This window comes from Camelus ferus, chromosome 4 (genome assembly GCF_009834535.1).
Source record: "Camelus ferus isolate YT-003-E chromosome 4, BCGSAC_Cfer_1.0, whole genome shotgun sequence".
In the NCBI taxonomy this organism is placed as follows: domain Eukaryota; kingdom Metazoa; phylum Chordata; class Mammalia; order Artiodactyla; family Camelidae; genus Camelus; species Camelus ferus.
The window spans coordinates 4,895,849-4,920,473 of record NC_045699.1 but is presented as its reverse complement, the minus strand read 5'-3'; the positions used below and the strand labels follow the sequence as shown (position 1 = coordinate 4,920,473).

At 38.3% G+C, this 24,625-nt stretch overlaps 1 protein-coding gene and 1 non-coding gene across 2 annotated transcripts in view; both read right to left on the bottom strand.

Annotated features, from left to right (window-relative positions):
* Positions 1 to 24,625, bottom strand: part of CDC14B (cell division cycle 14B) — a 91,190-nt gene that overhangs the window by 34,177 nt on the left and 32,388 nt on the right. Inside the window, 4 exon segments of the mRNA XM_032477437.1 lie at positions 1,638 to 1,714; positions 13,929 to 14,021; positions 18,093 to 18,168; positions 18,786 to 18,876. Of these exon segments, the coding sequence (XP_032333328.1) occupies positions 1,638 to 1,714; positions 13,929 to 14,021; positions 18,093 to 18,168; positions 18,786 to 18,876 (337 nt within the window).
* TRNAD-AUC lies at positions 17,735 to 17,806 on the bottom strand. Its single transcript has one exon. It is a non-coding gene; the product is annotated as a tRNA-Asp (tRNA).

Genomic DNA, 24,625 nt, shown 5'->3' with positions numbered 1-24,625 from the left:
GACCAGAAGTAACTAACTTCATTTTCACAGTGCTCGGTAATTTAAACACAGGTATGGCAGTAAACAACATGCATTCTATTTCTGACCCCTGTGTTTAAATTAACACAAAACCTCTCTTGCACCAACAATGTTCCTGTAGGATCCTTTCTTAGATTATGTGAAATGTGGAAGCTTATTCCTATTTCAGGACCTAGTGTTATAAACGTTAAGAATGGCACTATTATAAAGGATTACTGTTATAAAGAAGAGTTCTGTAGAACAAAATTATCACTGTATATCAATGTGGCTCAGGGACCACAAGTATCATCATTCCTTCTCAAGGAAGTATATGGCTGCTGTTGTAAGTTGAGAAGAAAAATGGAGTATTCTCCAGATTAGAAAATAACTTTGATCTCTTCCTACCCACCTGAAGAATAATTAAGATCATCCACTTGCCAGGAAGAAAGGCAGTGATGCTGGGTTCAAAGCAATTCTTCTAACTGGCTAGATCACTAAAATACAGTCTTTCGTTCAGTAAATACTGAACTCTGCAGACTGTCCTCACAAAAAAAATCTCTATAAATGCAGTCTATCTATGGACGGTCCTATGGAGTTATTTAAGAAGGATATTCTGCCTAAGGTTAGAGAGACCCATCCCAAAACTTGTCCACAATTAAGTCAGGTTCATAACCTTACCCTTTAAAGGCAAGGCCATACCTTCAAAATCAGGCATTCAAGGAATATGCAACAATCCTAAAACTATTAACGAATTTGCAGGTGAAAGAATAATACAGTATTTGAAATTATTAATACAGCATGCAATGAGTAAAATCATTTCACACATTTATTATACATTAAGCACCATACAAGTATTTAAATTATACCGCTAAGTCAAGTACTTTGATAAATAGGTAGAGAAACTTTTAGAACTTCCTTTGACTTAAAGGGGGGAAAAAACCACAAGTGTTTTCAAAATATCTTCAACACAATCACCTGGTCACTGTGAGATGAGGATGTCATGCATTTATATAAAGACATTATTTATTTACTGCCTCTATGACACAGCTATTTGTTTTTTCAAGTAGTGGTACTCAATATATTATTATTAATATATCTTATGCACTATTTCTGCTGGCTGTGTCCCTAGGAACGGGAACATCATTTTTGCTCCGGAAGTAATTCGTGATTACTGGGAAAACTTACTTCTTAACTCCTCAGGACCAAAACTCTTCAGAGCACTAAGCTGAGTACTGTCATTCCAGGATTCTCAACCGATTTTACAAAGCAGTTTCCATCAGTGGGAGTGGTTCTCACCACTCATATAGGACCAACTCACCACTAGCACCAGCACCACGGAGATCTGGCAACGCCTGGAGACGTTTCTGGTTTTCATAAATTAAATTGGGGGCGGGGCGGTGAGGGTGTTACTGACATCCAGTGGGCAGAGGCCAGTGATGCTGTTAAACATCTGCAGTACACGGGACAACCCCTCTGCAACAGAATGTCAACAGCATCACTGCTGGGTAGCCTAATACGGTGGTATTTGTACCCACCGCAAAATGACTATTTATCAGTTCTTCTTTCCAGAAACATCTAAACCAAGATACATCCAGCAAGGGCCTGATTAAACGAATCTGCCGTAACATTCTTATATTTACCTGAAAGGAATATAGGCTGTATCTCCAAACATTAATATTCTATACGCTTCTTCTGGAGTTTTCCCCAAATATATAACCTACATTTGAAGAGAGAAGAAAAAGGCAATTTACTTCAAAATGAAGACAGTACCGCCACTGCAAAGCTCTGTACAATTTCGAGCCAATCAACTGAACCTGTTTCCCCAGCCTTCCCAAGGACCCTGTCAGCCACCCTGCTGTCCTCAGTGAATTCCCTGTCTGTCTAACTCTGCTGCCACAGCTGGTTTCTGTTGCTTGCAGCAAGAGCCCTGACCAGTAACTTTTTACAACAATCTTCCGTGGTAAGAAGTGGAACATTTTAGGAAGAGATTTGCTCAATCAAGATGGCACACTGAGCACGCGCTTTCAAGCTCACCTCCTTTCCAAAACTCCGCTGAAATGACAGGAAAGAGGTGTGTGGGAGATGGCAGTAGGGGATGGACTGAGACTGGGACTGGGATGAGGATGAGAGGACCATGCAAGCAGAACGAAGATTTTGATGAACTCCATCCATTTCGTTTTAACAACTGATAATGTTGTACAAGTTTCCTATAAAACTGCATTTGTTTCCTGTTGTCACTTGCTGCTTTTATCTTCAGAACTATGTCATGCTTCAATTTCCAGCTGGTAGACTACTTCAAGCAGATTCATTAGCATTTGGGGGCCATAGTTGGAATTCTTTGCATTTCCAAAGTATCTTGTGTTCTGCCTTGACATTTACGGACTTGTATATACAATTTCAGGTCGGCAGTCCTTTGCTCTCACCAGTTTATAAATGTTGTTCTGCTGTCTTCTCATGCCCAGGAATGCAGAAATATTTTACCAGTCTCATTCTCTCCCCTTCCTCCTCCTCACAGGTAATTGGTTCTAGAAACCTGGAGTTTGAGAACTTCCACTGTCATCCCTCTAAATAAGTCATCCCCCCGCCGCAATTAGGTTTGCGGGACTTTCTGACCCGCATTCCAAATTCCAGCAAGGCATTTTCCACCCATAGATGGAGGTGGAAGAGTCCACTCATATTATTACCAAAATTAGGATTCAATTCTAAAGCTTACTTTGAGGTAGAATACATTTTAAATATTGACTAGTAAAAAGGAATCACTAAAAAATTTAATTACAAACTTTTAATCTCCATCACTTAACTTTATACATACGAGCTGTTTCTTCAACCAAGTTGCGAACATTCTGAAGTGGGGACCCACGTCTTACATTTCATTGTAACTCCTGGTTCATATATTATAGACAGACTCTGACGGAATGTTTAATTCACTGAACTTAAACCTATTTATAATAGTTAGGAAACTTTAAGATAATTGATGAAAGGTTGATATAAATGTAAAGATACAATTGGATTAAGAAAAATTATGGGGAGGGTATAGCTCAAGTGGTAGAGCACATGCTTAGCACGCATGAGGTCCTGGGCTCCATCCCCACTACCTCCAACAAAAAACTAACTAAATAAATAAACCTAATTACCTCCTCCCTACAAAAAAAAAAAAAAAATATATATATATATATATATATATAGAAATCAAAGACCCAGCAAGAGTCTCTGAAACTCAGAAGGACATATCCGAATAAGACAAGTTGTCGCAGCTGACCCAGCTTCCGCAGGCATTTTACCAATTTTCTGTTTTAAGACTCATAAATGGAAAATTTTCCCAGTGTTTACCCTGTTTCTGAAAATATCATCCCATTTACTCTAAGAATAATACAAAACTATAATCAATTATACAGAATCCTCTACCACTGATTTACCTAGAGCAGCATTCAAACCCACATCCACAAAGAACAATCAATTCCAAGAACAAAGAAATGGCTTTGTTATCTAGTATCAAACAAATTTTCAAGTGCAATATTACTGATTCATATAAGATTGTAGTTTATCATGAATTAATTAATCAAGATCATCTATAATCACACTCAACATATTATATTTGTCTATATATTATTTAATCTACACTTAGATCTTTTAAGCATCAACCTATCAAATGACTTTCTACTATATTACTACTAATTTGGGAAAAGATTGTAACAGTTCTCTTAATAAAAACAAGTCTTTTAAATTAAACCTCCTCCCTTTTTTCTCTAAATTTACCCACTCTCCTCTAGTCTCCAATCCTGCTTCTTTTCTTTTCTAAGACTTGCTGAATAACATTAGTAAAGCCTTTTCTTTTTTCCATTCTATTTTAGGACCTTCTAGCAGACCCCTTCCAAAAAATACTCCTATTACCAAAAGTAATAATAATAATAAAAAAATAAAAAATAAATTTTAAAAAATACTTTGAGGCCAATGAGGGTGAGATTATGGTTTGATTCATTTATGTATGTGTATATATACATAATTTAAATAAATTAATTAAATGAAATCCAGAAATCTCTTTCAGAGTTCCCCTAAATTTCTCATAGGACCTTCTCTCAAATTATATAAATTTTTCCTTAAGCACCAGGTGGAAGATAATTTTCCGACTCAAGACTGAGGTTGCAACAAGTTTATACTGTACAGCACAGGGAACTATATTCAGTATCTTGCAGTAACTTGTAGTTAAAAAGATTATGAAAAGGAATATATGTATGACTGAAGCACTGTGCTGTACACCAGAAATTGACACAAGTTGTAAACTGACAAAGACACAAAAACAAACAAAAAGACTGCAGTTCTTTGGTTTACCTTTAATTACTAAAATTGCAATGTTATTATTCCCTTCTAACATTCAAAACAAAAATAGTCTAATACATTAAATAATTGTGGGTTTGCCTCGGAATACAAGTTCAGTTCAAAGAACACAAGAACAAAGTAACATTTTTTCCTATGGAAAATCAAAATCTAAATTCCTAGTGATGAACTTCTTTTTCTTTTAAACTGAAGTATAGTCAGTTTACAATGTTGCGTCAATTTCTGGTGGCCGGCATAAAGTTTCAGTCATATGTATACATACATATATTTGTTTCTGTATTCTTTTTCATTGTTGGTATGTAGACATACAGCTGTATGATATATATTACATAGCTATATAGATTATAGGTGATGAACTTTTAAAAAATGTAATTCTTAAATTCAGTTGGGGAATGCCTGTAGATAGAGATTTTAGGCACAATGAGATAAGCTGGAGGAAATTTACAGATTCAGAATAAGTTTATTTACATAACACTACAGTCTGCATATTTGTGTCCCGTCCAAAATTCTTATGCTGAAATCCTAACCCCCAAAAGGTGATGGTCGTGGCAGATGGGGCCTCTGGGAGGTAGTCAGCCATAAGGGCAGAGCCTCATGAATGGATTTACTGTCGTATAGAAGAGGCTCCTGAGAGATCAGCAGGTCCTCCCGCCACGTGAGAGCACTCACCAGGCCATGCTGTCACCCTGTTCCTGGGCCCCAAGCCTCCAGAACTACAAGAAATAAACTTCTATTGTTTCTAAGACTCCCAACTCCCAGTCTCTGGTATTTTGTTATAGCAGCCCAAATTGCTAAAAGACACATAATCAGTGAAAAAAATGTTTGCTAATAATTTAGAATTTTTAATTTTACACCCAGTCACCTTCCCTAGTCAAAAGCCCTTCCCCAATAAAATTATGACAAATTTGTTCATTGAGAAGAACCATTGAAATGGCTCCTGTATTAACCAAATTCTCAAATTAGTAAACTCTAAATCAATGCAATATATGATGCTTCACTGTGTTCCTGGCAATCTGGAAGGTATGTGCTTCTCAGATTCTTCTGGTACAGTTTCATGAGAAGATAGATAGATAGATAGATAGATAGATAGATAGATAGATAGACTAGACAGACAGACAGACAGATGATAGATAGATAGATAGATAGATAGATAGATAGATAGATAGATAGATAGATAATAGATAGATATAGTAATGGCCACTCTAACCCCACACTGCTGTCTAAACATATAAAACAACAAAAGAGATATTAAACAGCTGTGGCAGCCAGCTTCCAGGACAGCCCCAAGGATGCTCGTCTCCTGGTATTTCCACCCTCAATGAATAGGTCGCCCTGGTGTAAACAACAGGATGCTGACTGCAGTCATGGCAGAGTGTGACTTCTAAGGCTTGATCATAAAGACATTGTGGCCTTCACCTTGCTGTCTCTAGGAACCCTCACTCCAAGTGAACCAAGCTGTCGTTTTGTGAGGACACTCGGGCAGCCCAGGAAGCGAGGAACAGCAGCCAGTGCTAACTTTCCAGGCGTGTAAACGGGCCATCTCAGCAGTGGGCCCTCCAGCCCCAGTCAAGCCTTCAGATGACGGCGGCCCAGGCGGATCCAGAAGCAGACCCACCCACGTGAGCCACTTCCAAACACCTTCTCCACAGAAGCTGTCTGAGACAGCGTTAGGTGTGGTTTTAAGTCACTAAGTGATGGGGGGTTCTGCAAGGCGGCAGTGGATATAACACAGCAAACAGTAATTGATCATCTCAGTTTGTAGATAGTAGATAAATTTTTAAAAAATGTGACAAGTGCACAGATGGAAAGGTAAGGAAGCCCCACGGCTTAGGGAGCATCAGTAAGGAGAACTTGCTTTTGTCTCTCTCCCGGGTAAGGAATCTCTTTGCAGGAGCAAAGGGCAATCTCACAGGAAAAATGAAATACTGGGGCAGTAAATACTTGAGAAGTCACAATACAGGTTTTTTTGGTTTTGTCTTCTATGGGGTTTGGGGGTTTTGTTTTGCTTTGTTCTGTTGAACAGTACTGCAGCCATTTCTAGGACTCTCACAATTCCCATTAAAAAATGACCATCTGCCTAACCCAGCCCCTGGGAAAACTTCTGATCCTCGATTACTGCTCTGTGTTTCCAAACCTGGGCGAGGCTTGCTGAGTGATGAACTAGGGAACTGAAACGGGTCACAACTTGATCGTGTATAGTTTCAATTCCGACAAGTCAGGTCTCAAGCAATAAACCCCAGTTATTCAGACACGTGCTTCTCATTCTTATCCTTATGCAGAACGTTTTGAAGTTTAATCTGGGTACTTATAGAAGCCTTTGGTATAGTTTTAAAAACCAAAACATTACACAAGTCACCATAGATGAGAGTTAAGAATAACAAAGGGTATTTAAATTCCAACAACAAATGTGGCAACCGAATAAACCAGTAGACTATTTTCAAATACTCTTCATGGAGAAATGTCACAATGTTTCTGGTATTTAAATATTTTTACATCGGCCAGATGACACAGTCATCCCTATGCCAAGAACCTGACTGATCTTTTTTTTTTTTTTTTTAAATCACTTTCTCCAGATTAACAACAGAATGTTCATGAATCAATGCAGGTTGGAAACAGGCTTAAAGATCCAACTGCTGAATAAAAAAGATGAACAGGGGAAAGAGTACATGTAATAAACAATTTTATATGGTAAGTAAAGAAGATAAAATCCTTGTCACAGCTTCTACATAAATACTAGTAAGGAAAAAAATAAATCCTGAATCACTTAAAAAAAAAAACCCTATGGCCTTATAGTTCAATAGTTAGAACTTCTCAAATTACTTTTATTTATGTGTCCAGCAGGTTGGTATAATGATGCTCGATTTAGACACAAGGAAACTGGAAGTCTGGAATAGCAAACACATCTCTACCAAGGCCAGACAGCTAATAAATGTGAAGGACTTGATTTGGGGTACAAATGCACATGGATATACGATGTGAGTGGCAGAAATGTTTTGTAAGACAAAGGAAAAAAAATCTTGATTTCTTCTTTTTTTTAGAATAAAAGCTCCTAATTTTTAAACACTGGCAAAAACAAAAACTGCTATTTATAACTACTCCGTGAGTTACATAAAGCTGGCAGGCTACGACTTTCCAACCTCTGGTGTTAACTGCTCACCTAAGATCACACTGCTTGCTCCCGATGGGAGAGGTCCTGCTGCTAGCCTTATTCATAGATAAGAAACCATGCCATGTAAAGCAAGTCTGAAATAAGAATGGGACGGAGAATTGCAGACAGCTGAACGGCTCTGTAGTCAAAGATCACACATGGCCAGAGGGGCCACTTTGCTTTATTCTTTCCCAAGGTTAATTAACAGCAGCTAGCAAGTCTCTTAGCAAGTCTCACCGGCAGCTGAAATGTCAGTTAGGCCCAGCAAGGTGAAAAGGGAAGTAAAGTCGTGATGAATGATGATGGCAACAGCCAGGTGCCCCCACCATGGGGCCTTTTCGGACAGCAGGGGCCCACGCTGCCCCCTTTCTGCAGCTCTGCTGCGCTGCAAGCTTCTTGGTACCTGGTTGCTATTTACATCTGCCCGGTTACTGTTTGCCCTGCCTGTCACAGATGCCCAGGAAGGGTGCTGGCCCAGGGCTGGGTGTTTACAAAGACTGGCCATCCCACCTGGTTCTGTCTTCCTGTCTCTGATGTTCTGTCTAGTCTGCTGTTTGCTGAACTGGGTTCTTACCCACAGTTTCCAGATTCTCCCCCTCTCCTCCCATTGTCTTAAATTCTCGTCCGATCCCCTCACCCTGCAGCCACCTTAACCCAGCATTGACTCCTCGGAGTCCAAATGGTCAAATCATTAAGAAAAAGTGAAACACAGGTTCAAAACAGCGTCGTTGAATAGCAAAGTAAGACCCTGAGCTCTTACCATAACTGTTGAAGCAATCTCAAATTCAGTGCAATTTAGGATTCTCCTCACAGATTGAATATATTCCTAGAATTTAATTAGTATCATAATTTTCAATATAAACGTTTACAAGGTAAACCATTCCAAAGGCTATACAAATTGCTTAAAATGAAAAAATAATATTATAGAGTAATGCATTCTGAACAGGGAGTCTGTATGTTACCGCAATTAACTCTGTCTAGTCTATTACACATCAGAGGAAAGCTAATTTGCAAATTATGTACCAGCAGTTTGCTTGTGTCATTTATTTTATACTCAGAATGCTTTAACCACAGAAAAATGTTAGAAACAATGGTTAATTTCCCAGGCAAGCCCTCAAAAGTCCTTTTAACCCATGGAAGAGCAAAATACTGTATATCTGCAGGAGAATATAAATGCTGGGGCAGTAAGATGTAAGGAACCAAAGTTGATTACTGTTCAGACAGAATGGTAACAATTTTCTTAATATAAGAAGTAGATTTAAGGTGTAATAATGGCAGACAAAATCAAGAAAGAGAAAGACATTCTGTAAATGCTTAATTTGTACCAGATACTCTACCAAGTTGAAATTAAAAGCTAATCTGAACCTAAATCCCTAAACTTCATCCATCATACAATGGTCTCTTTCAAATAACTGTTTAGCCACTAGAAATTAACGTTTGCACCTACTAGTGTAATAACACATCACCATTATAAAGTATACACATAAGAAATTAAAAGGAACAAGATAAAGTGACAGTTATTTCTAATATGAATTATACATTGTAATTGTGCTTAAAAAACCCTTCGCTCACTAAAATATTAATACATTTAACAGTTAATGGGATTGATATGCTTCATTTTTTAAAAATCTTGATTTAGAAGTCTAGCTGTAAGTTCAGCCATTTCAATTCTTGATTTTTAACAGGTGCTATAACTTAAAAAGATACATTACCATAATATGTAAATGCAAATGCAGGAATGATTACACTCATTTTTTTTTATCCCATCCAGCAATGATGTACATTTGGTTAGTGAATTTCCAACTTCCTAAATGCTAATCAGATGTTAAAAACTTGGGAAACTGCTGCACTTTTTAAAAATGTTTATTAGCAAATGAGTTAAAAAAAACCCACTGAAACATTATTTAGATGATTTCGAAGCAGGTTATAAAATTTTGTTTTGTGGCTATCAATATAATACTTTACTTTGAAAACCAATTAAAGGGAAACGGACATTCATTCTGCCTTCTCAGTAGGAAAACTGGTTTCAGGGTAACCAAAGAGCCCCCGCTGAACGAGGGACAGCTCAACCCCCATAAGAGTAAGCCAGCTAATAAATTACGGGGGAGTGACATAATTAGAAAGATGTTATACTGAAAGCGTAATAAAATTACTGATTCGGGCAAGTATGATCAATTGTTTAAAACACTAAGATGCACGACTGAAGGGGAACTGATTATACAAACAGTTTCAAAATAATACCACACAGAATGCTTAATTCATAAGGAGAACACAGTACATTGAAGGGACGTGACAGCTGGCACCTAATAACCATTAACGGTCATTTAGGTATTATATGCCTTCTGATGTGACGCAACACATATTACTAATGCACAAGGTTATAGATACAACTTCCAACTCACAAGAAATACAAAGAATGGAAAGACGAGTGAAAAATACAATAAAGAAGAAACCAGAGAAATTCAACAGGTGGAACTTTCTACAATAACAGGTCTGGTCTCTTCATAAATCAGTGTTCACAAAAAAGGACCATGTGCGAGAGAGTCTAAGAACACGACAACCCCATGCAAGGAATGGTCCTGGATTAGACACTGGTTTGGAAATTTTGCGTCAGTTGAGAAATATGATTATAATCTGGGTATAAAGATGATAAAACAAGCATAAAATGAAAGAAGAGATCACTGACTAAAAAAAAAAAAATCGGGTGATAAACCCTGTACTGGTTCATATATCCTGCTTCTATAAATATAAAAAGTACTTTTTAGAAGAAATCTTTCTAAATTTCTCAAGGGTATAAATATCGGTTTTGTACATGACCTTTTATTTAAATGACAAAATGACAGAACAGACTTTCAAACTTTTATTTTCGAAATACTCTCTCAATCGTGAATGTGTTTTGAAAGGCACTTACTTTTCCACTTAGAACTTCACCATTACTTGAAATGACAGGTCAAGGAGCATCACCCCAAAGTCTGGCTAGCAAAGAGACACTGACTTATCTCAACAGGATAGCAAACTTAGTCCTTTCGTAAAATGATACAGTTCACTTATCTTTTTGGAAAAAAAAAAAAAAAACTCTGTTATCTTTTATGTTCTTTAACCCTTTTACAGTGAGTGGTACAGAAAGATGTTTAGTTTCATCCTGATTGGTTACCCAAGAATCTACCATTTCAAAACAACTAGCAAATTCATTTACCAGACCACATAAACTGTAAGGCATGGAAATACGTTGAAAACAAATGAACAGTTAAACTGTTCTCACTTCTGATACCACAGATGGCGCCTGACCGCCCGACAAAAGAATTAAATAAGCATGGGCATGTCAATCCTATTTTAAGCATTTGAGTATTTGAAGCATTTGTAAAGCCTAACCTCTTCTGTTTTAAAAATAAATAGGATTACTAACACTTGATTCTCACACCCTCTCACGCCCCCTTTTAGGTCCTTTTGAGCCCACAAGCATACAATTCCTTTCCCAGGTCCAGAATTTAAAGGGACAGATAAAGAGAGTCAGTCCATTTGGAACACTTCCTTCCTGATAGTTCTTTCTCCAGAGTTTTTGTTTGTGATTTAGCATCACTACACCACCCTCTAAGTCAGTCACCAAAAAGCCTTATTATCGCCAGAACTCCTCAAACAACTCCAGAAAAAGGTTATCAGGCTTGAAGATCAATTTTTAGGGAGTTTTCACTCATCTCTACAAATCTTTAACCAGAGGATTCAACAGACTTCAACCAGATCAAACCCTTACTTACTTCTATTTTGATGTTTAATCTTGGGGGATAGCCTTATTATATCTTGACATTCCTTTGCTACTATTAATAAATCTCCGTTTCTTAGAAGTTTTTCTGCTCCTGCGTTAGCCGGCCAGTCATGGCTACAAAGATATTCGTTACAGCCAAAAGATGTAATCCTCCTGCCAAGCTGGCTTCTAACTGAACAGAGGAATGAACTCTAGTCCTAATTGCTTCCCTGGCACTTTCCTAACCAATCAAATCAGTGCTAACCTGGGAGTGTAAAATCCTGGAAGGATTTCTAAATCTAAAATACATTAACTATAGAAAAATAAACGTCTGCATGCCAAAATACAACCATAAACAAAGTCAAAAGGCCAGCACCAAACTGGGAATGGATATGCTAACAAATTTTCAATCAATATGCCAAGGAGTTACTGCTTTTTCACTAGCTATAAAAAACAACAGCAAAAGGGACACTATGAACTCATCTACAAAACAGAAACAGACTTGCAAACATAGTAAACAATCTTACAGTTACCAGGGAAAGGGGGTGGGAGGGGATAAATTTGGGAGTTTGAGATTTACAAATGTTAGTCACTATATAAAAAATAGATTTTAAAAAAAGTTTCTTCTGTATACAGCACAGGGAACTATGTTCAATACCTTGTAACAACCTTTAATGGAAAAAAAAAAGGAAAACGAATGTATGTATGTATATGCATGACTGGGACATTGTGCTGCACACCAGAAACTGACACACTGTAACTGTACTTCAATTGAAAAAAAAAACAAACAGCAATAAGATTTAAAAAGAGAGATCTCTTATTTAGAAAATTATCAAGTGTTTTGTTTCTAAGACAACCCTGGCTCCCACCATGCCCACAGCCATCCTCTAAGGGGTTCTTGCACACTGAAGTCACCCTATCTGGCTCCTCAAGACCCCACCATCTTAGGGACATCCCATCTGACCAGAGGCAAATGACTGAGCCCAAAGCAGCCCAGGCAGAGCTCTGTGTGTTCTGCTCAGGAGCATGTAGTTGGAACTGCTCCAGCCATCCAGACTTTCCCTTGGGCAGTGTAAAGACTTTCACTGTTACACCAAGGGCCATTTCTCCAGGGTTCCCTTTAATATTTTATGAACACCAGGATTCTGGCTGCATCCGTTTTCCTGCAAAGTTGTCATGATTTACACTAATCCTCAGGGTTCCCCTCCCTAGTAACTGGCCAAGGAACGGGACCAAATGCCCCAATTAAAACAGCCACCTCCCCATACTCTTTTCCTTGGGACCCTGCATAGGCTCTTTCCACCCCTGCTCAGGATTTTTGCTGCTAAGCACAATAAATACGAGACATGACAAAAACAAAAACAAAAACAAAAACAAAAACAAAAACAAAAAACAAAAAACAAACATAAATACTCCATCTGGGTAAGCTTAAGAATTCAAATATTAAGAGACCTAATGTACAACCTCTTTTTCATACATTCAGAGATGATAATAAAACTTAGTTATCTCAGGAACATTTTTCTCAATTACTTTTGTGAGCACAAATACAAAACAAACCCCCCATAGGCCTTAATCATTGTTGTTAACCATACACCTTAAACACAGAAAAGGAAACTATTCAATTTTGAGGTTTCAACTAGTTACTAGTTGAACTTCAGTTTCAACTAGTACCACCAACTTTTGTTCTCATCATTGTAAATTCCAGATTATCAAACTCCGTGTCAGAAAAGCGATTTTAAAAGAAAACATGACAGTAGCAGGTGGCAAGCAGGGGGAGAAAAGAACTTATCTCAAGAACTCTGAAACGCAATCTTCTTTTATCTACATTAACTATGACACCTGCCATGGGTGTGAGTGGAAGAAATACCCACTCCACATTCTTCTGCACTGAACAGAGTAGCTAGCTTCCACACCACCAGAAAAATGAGGGGCACCACTCTTGAGGAGCCTTTAGCTTACTCAGGACGACTGTTACTTGGGTACTCCTGAGGATGGATGCACTGGGTGCCAGACAAAATTTGACTCTCAAAAACCAAATATCTTCCGTGATATTTACAAATAAGTGAAATTCACAACTCACGGAAATACTGGCAATTCCAACGCACACTTCCAATGACCCAAACAGACCAACCACTCAATACCGTATGTAATCTACGTAGCATGTGACCCATTTTCCTAGAAGACTCACATGCCTAGTCCTCCTGCCACCTGTGTTTAGAATCACACCTTAGGGGGAAATGGCCTGTATTCAAATTATAAAGCGCTCCTACCTCATAAGACATACTTTTGACGCTTTTTTTTTAAATTAATTATTGGTCCTGACTCTCCTTTTACCACTTTACTAAATGGATCATGAATTAATAAAAGCATAGCTTTGGCGCATTATTTTCTAACCTTAAGTGCCATGACATATAAAAAGGTTTTCATGCGAGCTGGTCAATTTTTTTAGAAAAATAGACTTTTTAGAGCACTTTTCAGGTTCAGAACAGCAAAACTGAGTAGAAGGTACAGAGCTCTCCCTCATACCCCTTCCTCCAAAGCCTTTTCCAGTTGGTCCATTTTTTTTAAAAAAAGCAAAACATGTTCTTTCTGGAAAGAAACCAGGACAGCTTAGAAAAAGTAATTTCCGAATTCCAACCCCAAATGTAAAGCACCACTGTTGTCTGCGTCTTCCCTGACGCAACTGAAAAGTAGCTGAATACTTACCATATAGCATCCAACAAGGAAAGCAGCATTGGCTTGTTTTCTCTGATCAGGGCCAGTAAAATGAATAATTTTCTTCCTCATCATTGTAATGGACTGCATAAAGATAAACAGCTGTTAGTGTTTGCTTTTAATTTCAAGTTCTCTAAAACTTTATGATTTTGTGATTAAACTTTGTGATTAAAATAAATTCCAAATCTCACAATGGCCAAGTATTCATACTAGCAAGGCTTTTTCTTTAAACATTAGCTTTGATACCCTGAAGTACCATGTACCTCCCCAGAAAAGGTATATTTTTGGAGTAAAATGAATGCACCATTAAAGAGTAGGAGATGAGATACCTGAAACTAAGGTAATACTGTAAATCAACTATACTTCAATTTTTAAGAAAAAAGAGTAGGAGAGGAGACAGGAACAGATATATGCTCCAAGTATATATCTCTGGAAGAATATATAAAAAGTTGGAAAAGGTTAAGAGAGATCTTTTCTTTCCTTTCCCTACTGTCTGAAAATCTATTCCCAAAACCTTTAAATCAAAATAAAAGGGTACAGAAATGGGCAAAGGTAATTCATTCTGTAAGAAATCAGGACAGTGAATGGGGTAGGGAGGGGTGGGGTGAAGAGGAAGATACAGAGATAACCCACTGAGTGTCAGTGGGTCCTTCTGCAGTGTTGCTGGGGTGCTAATAATGTTCTCTTCCTGACCCCATGATCAAGATGATTACCCATGCATATTCAGTTTGTGAAAATTCATTGAGCTGTATACTCATTCATCTGTAAGTATTTCTGTATGTACATTCGCTTCCATAAAAAGTCAAAAACAAAAAGGATATGGAATTTAAAAACCAAAGGAACACACTGTTAGTACTTCCTCACCTGAACTTCACTAACGTGAGCAGAAATGGATTCAAGTAAGGGTCAGGAACAGGATACATTCAGCTGAATAAGCAAGGTGCCTCTTAGCTTCTGTGAGTCACTGTTCCAGTGATAAATATGTACCTATTTTCCTCTACTGTTCACGTAGGGTAAGAGATTCAAGGTGATAAGAACCCAACCAGCCTTCAAGCAGCACAAACACAGGAGACTCAGCTGCCAATTCTCAGCACACGTTTATCACTATTAATTGAACAGGAATCAAGGCTTTGATCAGATGAGATGAGATGGTCAACACCCTGCAAGGTGTTCTAGTAAACAATTATTTAATTCTTAAAAAAGGACTACCATATTCTCAGTTGATCAAGTATGTTAAAAAAAAATCTTTCAATATTAAAGCAAGTGAACACAAGCGGGGGAAAGGAAGTTATTTTTAGCTGCCTGGTCCTGCATGAACCAAAAGACCTGCCATTAGTAACTGGAAAAAGGGAGCAGGGGGAACATAAACACCCAAGGCCATAAATGCTTACATTCCTGTTCAAGGGAGGAATAAAGTCCAGAAAGAAGAGTCTCCATCTCTGTATAAACCTCTAGTGACTACAAACACAATACAGAATGAAAAAGCAATGCTACAGCTTCCATTTTACATATAAATTCTACATAGTAACTTATCAGACAGGTGTTTCTAATATTTATGATGTGGAATTTTACATTTGATGCTCAAAGAAAAAAAATCTGCCTTACCCACATACTTTAAATATAATTTTTAATTAAAAATAAATTTTATTTCTTTGTACTAGTCCTAGTAAGTAATCAACTGAATAAACTTGTTTTGAAAAAGCACCTGCCCCAATCAATACAATCCCTATCAAAATACCAATGGCATTTTTCACAGAACTAGAACAGATAATTTAAATTTTGTATGGAAACACAAAAGACCCCGAATGGCCAAAACAATCTTGAGAAAGGAAGGACAGAGATGGAGGAATCGTGTTCCCTGGCTTCAGACTATACTACAAAGCTGCAGTAATCAAAACAGTATGGTGCTGCCACAACGAGACACATAGATCAACTGAATAGGATAGAGAGTCCAGAAATAAACCCATTCACTTACGATCAATCTACAACAAAGGAAGCAAGAATATACAATGGAGAAAAGACAGTCTCTTCAATAAGTGGTGCTGGGAAAACTGGACGGTTACATGTAAAAGAGTGAAGTTAGAATATTCTCTAACACCACATCCAAAAATAAACTCAAAATGGATTAAAGACCTAAATATAAGACCAGATACTGTAAAACTCCTGGAGGAAAACATAAGCAAAATACTCTTTGACACAAATCACAGCAATATTTTTTCGGATCCATCTCCTAAAGTTAAAGGAAATAAAAGCAAAAATAAACAAATGGAATGTAATTTAATTTAAAAGCTTTTGCACGACAAAGGATACCATCAACAAACAAAAAAAAAAACAACCTACTGAATGGGAGAAAATATTTGCAAATGATATGATTGATAAAGGATTAATATCCAACATATATAAACAGCTCGTACAACTCAACATCAAAAAAAATTTTTTTTTAATGAGCAGAACTGAATAGACATTTTTCCAAAGAGGAAATGCAAATGACCAATAGGCACATAAAAAAATGCTCAACATCACTAATAATCAAGGAAATGCAAATCAAAACCACAATGAAATATATCACCTCACACCTGTCAAAATGGCCATCATCAAAAAGAACAAATAACAAATGTTGGCAAGGATGTGGAAAAAAGGGAATCATTCATTCTACACTGTTGGTGGGAATGCAGTTTGGTGCAGCTACTGTGAAAAGCAGTATGGAGGTTTCTCAAAAAAACTAAAATTAGAACTAGCATACCATACAACCCAGCAATTCCACTCCTGGGCATATATCCAAAATAGCCAAAATACTAATTGGAAAAGATACATGCACCTGAATGTTCATAGCAGTATTATTTACAAAAGCCAAGATATGGAAGCAACCTAAGTGTCCATCAACAGACTAATGGATAAAGAAGATGTGGTATATATACAATGGAATACTACTCAGCCATAAAAAAGAATGAAATCTTGCCATTTGCAACAACGTGATGGACTTGAAGGGTATTAAGCTAAGTGAAATAAGTCAGACAAGAAAGACAAATACAAAGATATCACTTATATATGGCACCTAAAAAAATAAACTAAGTGAATATAACAACAAAGAAACAGACTCACAGATAAAGAGAACAAAATAGTGGTTACCAGTGGGGAGGGAGGGATGGGCAATATAGCGGTGGGAGAGTGGGAGGCGCAAACTACTGGGTATAAGACTGGCTCCAGGATGTATTGTACAATGTGGGGAATACAGCCAACATTTCGAAATAACTGTAAATGGAAAGTAACCTTGAAAATTTTTATTAAATATTTTTAATTAAAAAAAAAAAGCACCTGCCACCATATCCAGTGTTTCTACTTGAGAATTTACAGTGACTAATTTGGAACTGCTAGTAGTACGTATACACTTCTTACTGTACATGACCAAAAATTCAAAGTTTTTTTTTAAATAAATGAGTATGGTCTAAGTTCAAACTAATAGTAACACACTTTTACAACTCAGTGATACGGTCTTAAAGATAAGCTGTTTGCCCTTATTTCCCTGCTCCTTAATCATATGTGGGAAGTGAAGAGCCACAAGTTAGTAAAATTTCATGGGAGGCTCAAGATATAATGAGATAAAGATGAACCGACTTCTCTTTATTAGTTTGCTGACACTCCCTATCACAGTGAAGGCAGAAAGAATAATGATCAAAGGAAGGAAAGATTTTCTTATGAGGTTCAGTTCCAGTAGGTCAAACGATAAGAGGTTCACTTTAATGTTTTTGTTTTGTTTTTTAGGAGAGAGGTAATTAGGTTTATTTATTTATTTTTAAGGGAGGTACTGGGGATTGAACCCAGGACCCCGTGCATGATAAGCACGCACTCTGCCACTGAGCTATACCTTCCCACCAAGGTTAACTTTATTAACCATTTTCACTTTGACTTTTCAAATAGCTGAGCATCGCTAATCCAAACCAGAACCAAATGACCCACACTTAAACCATTCAATCAAAACGCTGGAAAACAGATACATTATGACTTTAAAAGCCATAAACCATGGGTATGTCCCGAATATCACGGCAGTGAAGAAGCATGACATTTCCTTTTTAAAAACAGAGGGATCCCCCCTCCCCTCAAGATCAGGCTAATAATGATTTACTTAAGTCAAGTCTTCAGTAAAAAATATTTTACCTTTAATTTCTTATTTATCTTGCAGCAATATCTGTAAACCATTGCTAGATTCAGTGGTCCAAAATCTGCGTAGAAGCTTTAAAAACGAAAAACAAAAATGTGTATGTACATTCTAGAGGCTCTGAATATAAATGCCTGTTTGTAGCTACAAGGTCAAATTAAAGTAAGAAAGCATACACCAAATTATTATAGGTCATACAACTTAAAGGTACTGCCTTACTAATGGAAGAAATACTCTGATTAAAAAATTGACTATTAAAATGCATGACAAGTGCTATAACACTTAAATCTAACCTCAAACAATATATGAAAATACCTTCTGAATTTTTTTTTTAAAAACCCTCTTTTTCCACACATATTTTTTCCACTGGCAGAAACACGTCTTAAGAACTTGTTTGCATAAACAGTTAGCCTGCTCTGAGGTTTAGCAAGAATGGTAGCTGGTTAGTACACTAGTTTATACCTCATTATACTGTAAACTATTAGAATTCCAAATGTAAATTGTTCAATTTAGGGAGGTTCTTTCATTTTAATGTTTTCCCTAAGGATCTATTTTATTACCAAGGGTTAAAGAAAAAAGCATCCTGCAGTTATCAATCAAAAGATCTGCAATTTTCCAATGTTATAAACATACCTTTAGATTCTTCAAAATAAAAAAAAGTTACTAACAATCTTTTAAAAAACAATACTTACTTTTCATATTCAAGTTCATTATCTATGCTGAAATAATGTACATTTGATGAACTCTTTGGTCTGCTGTAGAGAATGGCAAAACAAAGGCGATCTGAAATGGAAAAATTGCAATGTTCCTTCCTTCACATGATCAAAAACGTTTCATATATGCAACTCTTTCCAAATAAAGTCAAACTTTTTTTTTCCATGCATGTTTCAGATGGTAAGGGTGCCAATGGATAACTTCGAAATGTTCCGTCTACTCTGATGGGTAATAATAAATAATCAACTTTTTAAAAGGAGCAATTGCCTTTAATATATGTTTCAATAGCAATAAACGATATGGCCTGATTTCTTAAGGAACCTCCCATCACAAAGTGTCAGTTCCCCTGGACAAAAGTCATTTCAGCAAATGGCAAGCATGCATTTGATGGCTAGGCCATCAACCTGGATGACTTCCGCTGTTTCGCTCTGTTTTTAAGATATCCTAAGAAGTCATTTCAGCAAGAAACTGTATTTTAAGTAAAGAGAAGACACTTTCAAATTTCAAAATACGGCTACAGGACACAACAAAGCAAACAATATGTTTATCCAACTATTCTTAGGAATCACTACTTTTGAAGTGACTTTTTACAATCAGACAGGTTACCATTACAGCAGAAGCAATGAGTTTTCTGGACGGTGAGTATGAAATGTACTTGTGTTGCACAAATAAATGTAGTTAGGTTGCTGTGAAGTTTAGCAAGAATGGTAGCGAAGTAGTAAAGCTTGGAGGCTCCACCCTCCCTCCCCCGCCCCGCCCCACCCCAAAAAGGGTTGCCAAAAATCCCTCATCCGCAATACCTAGTAGAGCTAGTTGAATACCTGCATTCAAATTGTGGTAAAACCAAGTACAGCCCTTAAAATAGCAAGAAAAAAAAAAGGGCGTCAGCTGGCATCCCTTCCCCAGATGGCAATTTAAACAATTTCTGTCTGCAATTCAACTCACACAATTGCTGTCTTTATTCCCCTGTAAACTCCTCAACTAGAATGTCTTGCAACCACAAACACTCCAGCGGATGACGGGGCTTACTCCTTTGCAACCGCAAATGACCCTTGATCCCTGTGCACAGGGAGCTTGGATTTTGCTCCCTGAAGTGGAGAGCCTACCAGCCAAGGGGTAAGGACACAAGGATCCCAACTACACACATCAGTGCGGATTCCGCCCGGGGGGCTAGGAGTCCTGGGAGGCCACCCACGCTCATGAGACAGCATCGATCCTGGCCCTGAAGTTTAAAGGCACCCCTTGGCCAGCACCGGGGGCCTCCCTGACCCCGGGCACTGCCTGAGGCCCTCTGAGTAGGGGGTGTCGCGGGGGCGCCCGGGCCAGGCGAGCCCCGCGCCCTCCGCACTCACCTTTGATCACCTCGGCCACCAGAGGGGTCCCTGCGCCCTCCCGGCTCATGACTCCACAGCATCTGGAAGGCGGGGCGCAGGGCAGCGCCGGGTGGCCAGGGAGCAACCAGCCACGGAACGAGGAGGGCCGCGACCACACCCCCAAAGTTTCAAAAACAAAAGTTTAAAGGGCCGCGCCCCAGCACTGGGCACGGCGACGCCCCGGGGCCGCCCACCCCGGCCCGCCAGCCCCGGAAGTTCAAAACTCCTCAAACGCCCCGAACTGGGCGGCGAGGGAACCACCCCCAGCCGCCCCGGCTGCGCTTCGCCCCGCCTCGGGGACAGGGGGCGGTCGTCTGTGGCGCCAGGCCCCTCTAGCACCGAAACTCCACTCTCAAGAGTGGGAACCTCGGGGCAGAGGGTCACAGAGGCAAACACAGGCTCCGAAAGCGATGAAGAGGAGGACTTCTCGGGGGAGGAGGGCTCCGAGGCGGATCTGAGCCGCCGCCGCCGCCGCCAGGGGGCGCTGCAGCGGGGCCGGGCCGAGAGGCGGCGTCCCGGCCCCGGCACAGGCATCCCGGCCCGGGCACAGCCCTGCGCGGCCGGCGCCCAGCCTCCAGGACCCGCGCCGGCCCGGAGCTCCGGCCGCCGTCGGGTGCGGCCGCGCTGGGCGTCGGGCTCGCCTGGCTGCTGGCGTCTCATTTTAAATGGACCTCTTCAAAACTGAACAAAAATGAAAGGTAAGCCTAAAACTGAGGTCATCCATTCCTTAGATTTCGCCTTAGAAAAGTACTGGGATGGTTGAAAAACAAAAATTCCAACACCATACTAAGCAACTATTCAAATATTTTCTAAAACTATGTTCCTATGTTAGTCTCAAGTGAAAAAAAAATACAGTATGTTCCCAATTTTGTTACATACAATGTGGTACTGGGATTACAGGGTTATTTTTATTCCCTTCTATATTCTTCCAAGTTTCCTACAGAAAGGTGTAACTTTAATTATCCGTGAAAAAAATGTACAATGACTCTCCCATAAAACGAACAAGCAATATACAGTAACAGCTATTTCCCCAGAATTGCACTTTATCATCAAAATATACACATTATATATCACAATATATACATTTTCCCCTCAAAAGTAAACCTTCATACCTCCTAACCTTATCCTAAACTTCCAGCAGATTAAAGATTTTCAATGTAACAAAACTATGAATTATTTTTAATGAAGCAAAAATCTAAGTAAGAGAATCTGTTAAATTGGTAAACATTTTTAAATGGTCTTCGCAGCAATAAACTCAAATTCGAGATAAACTGGAAAAATATTTTAAGTCCATCTCAAGAAGATGCCCAACTTCAACAAATGTATCTTACGCGAAATAACAAAAACGTAATTTTAAACTGTGGGGTACTACTTTCCCTTCTGCCTGGCAAAAATCAAAGGAGTTTATAAGGTGCTGTGTTGATGAGGCGGGCACTCTTATTGCCTGTAGGTAAGAATATAAATTGGGACAACCTCCGTGAAGGGCAACCACGGGCAAACTTGGCAGAAAATTTCAAGACTGAAAATTAAATACTGGCAAGGTAGCCACGATAAGACTGCTAAAAAGTACAATTTATAGGTGCATATTTATAACATGTATGTATATGACTGTGGATGAAATCTTGCATATCTCTGGAAGGAGACACACTGGTAGTGGTGAATGCCTTTTTAGGGGGAAACTGGGTGTCTGGAACTTTTTAACTTTTGAATTTTGTAACATACAGTACCCACTCAAATTTATGAAGCTTTTTGAAAGGTGAACTTGCAGGCTACTAATATTTTTCCAAAGCTGACTCGTCATCAAGATATAAAGCATGCAAGAAAGCACAGGATTAAGACAACCTGGAAAATGTCCTTTGCACACATTTAACCAACAGTAACTTCTTGCTACCATCTCTTGAAATCCAATTTCTTTTCACAAACGCAAGTAAAACTGGAAGGAGCAAGATGGAAATGGGGAGGAATTTTCCCTCCAAGTCGAGACCTGAAATATAATTTTATGTTTTATGGGGTGGAGGGGAATCAGTGATTTTTGATGTCCAATTTATCTCTGTACAATATATTCTCAAAATTCTATTATTAGAGTCACACTGAAGAACTACTACGGAGTCTTAAGTGCTGAGATGAGAGCTATTTATTAGAAACCGAGAGCTAGAGAACAGGTTTCTCGATCACATTTTGCTTAAAGGTTCACGATTCAACTTACCAGCCTGTAAACCCATGTGTCCTCCCTTTAATGTGTTTGTTGTCAAAAAACAGAAAACTGAATTATTGAAGTGGTAAACCTTTCTTGTCTGTATATGCCCATCACATAAAGTCACCACTCCTGCTTCTTTGACTGACATAAGACAGTAGAAGGAAATGCAATCTCATGGTTTTAAAATATTGATAAAAACATTCAAAAATCTACCCTTGTGCCTATGGTTCTGACTTGGCTCTTGGGGCCTCCAGTTTGCTACTTCTTCCTTTAATAAGTATTTGTTAAATAAATGAAAAACATTGTCCCGCCTAACAGCTGTAGCTATCTGGGGCATAATTAATCATGAAACAGAGAGGTATGTTCTAAACCAATTGAGAAATACAGGTAGAAGTCAAGTGGCAATGAGAACACACTGTCACTTTTTAGTAACAAATGAACTAGACTGACTTCAAGTCCTGGCAGAGCAACGACAGAAGTAAGTGCACGGCTTCCCTGCAGGATGGGGACGTCTACCCTTGGTGAATGCCCTGTTCATAAAAGTACTGATTTAAAAAAAAAAAAAGAAGCATCGCTCCCTAAAGCAATGACAGCTAACAATTATTCATAGTTTAGTGCCAAGTACTGCATTACTGAGCTCATTACCACCCATGAGACAAATACTCCTACTTTCAGTATTTTCCAGGAAAGGAGACCTACTAAAGGGGCAAAGTGACCAACCTGAGCAGAGTCACAACGCTTGTTGGAAAAGTAGCAGAATGAGGATTTGAACACAGGCTGTCTGGCTGAAGCCTGAGATTTTAAAATTCCTGCCTCAGAGGACGTGCCTTAATATAAAGGCAAAAGTTAATTAAAACAATATGATTTTAACACAGCAAGACACAAATATGAACCTAGGCATATATGAAAACTTAGTATATGAGAAAAAAACCTGGTTTTTCAATCAGTCACAAAGATGGCCTAATTCAATAAGGGACAAGTGTCTATATGTATGAAAAGAAAATGAGGTTCCAATCTATGTATAAAATAAATACCAGATGAAATAAGCTTTTAAAAGCTATCCGCTGACTATAAAAATTATAGCAAATAATTTTATAATTTAAACAGGACTTTTAAGCATGACGCAAAACTCAAGTCATAAAAGGAAAAAAAGAAATCTAGGGGAAAATATATTACAAAGGGTTAATCATCACAACAGACAAAAAGGTAACTACAAAACAATAGAACAACCAATAAAAAATAAAACTCTATAAAGTCAATTCAGAAAAGAAATACAAATAGCCAATAGCATATTAAAAGAAAGTTATTCTTACACATGGCTCAACGTTAAAAAATCCATCATCCTGAATAGATTACGGATAGAGAACCATTTTCAACAGAGAGGACAAACTTTTCAAAAAATGGGATATTCACTGAAATCATCATGTATAAGGTCGCAAGAAAATCACAGCAAATTCAGGACAACAAAGAGCATACACATCATATAATTACCACAAAACAATAAAATTTGAAGTTTATTGATGAAAAGGTAACACCCGCAAAAATCTATCAACTTACGAATGTTTAAAACCCATTTCTAAATAGCTTGCAACAAAAATTAAAGGACAATTCAACACAAATTAAAATTAATCTCAATAAGAAGAATTCACGTTCAAATCTAGGGAATATGGTGAAACAAAATCTGAAGAAAAACATCTGCCTAAAAAAGGTTCCCTTTGTCACAACGCTCACAAAAAAAAAAATAAACTCCACCTGGACTAAAGCTGAATGTAACAGTTCTTTCTGGTTCTCTACACTCCACACCATGGTAGGATTGCGCAACCTGACTCTTTTGAGGATAAATGAGCAGTGGCGAAATGTATCACTTCCAGGCGAGAGAACTCAGCCAGAACTCTTTCCTAACGATCAGCAGCAATCAAGATTATAGCTGAAACAGAACCATTTAAGAAAACTGGCGGTGTTTATAAAAATGAGCATCACACGTCTTTTGACTTAGTAATTCCACTTTTAGGTACACATCCAACAATAATGCGTTTTTGTTCACGTTCACCGGGAAAAGGTTCAAAAAATGGTTCACAGAATCATTATTGGTTACAGCCAAAAACTGAAAACAAACCAAATGTCCGGAAACAGTGAGGTGAAACCCTCTGATACTTTCTTACAATGGAATATTGTGTAATGGTAAGGATGAATGAATGAACTGTGGCCATGCACATCATGGATGATTCTCACCAACACTGAATGAAAG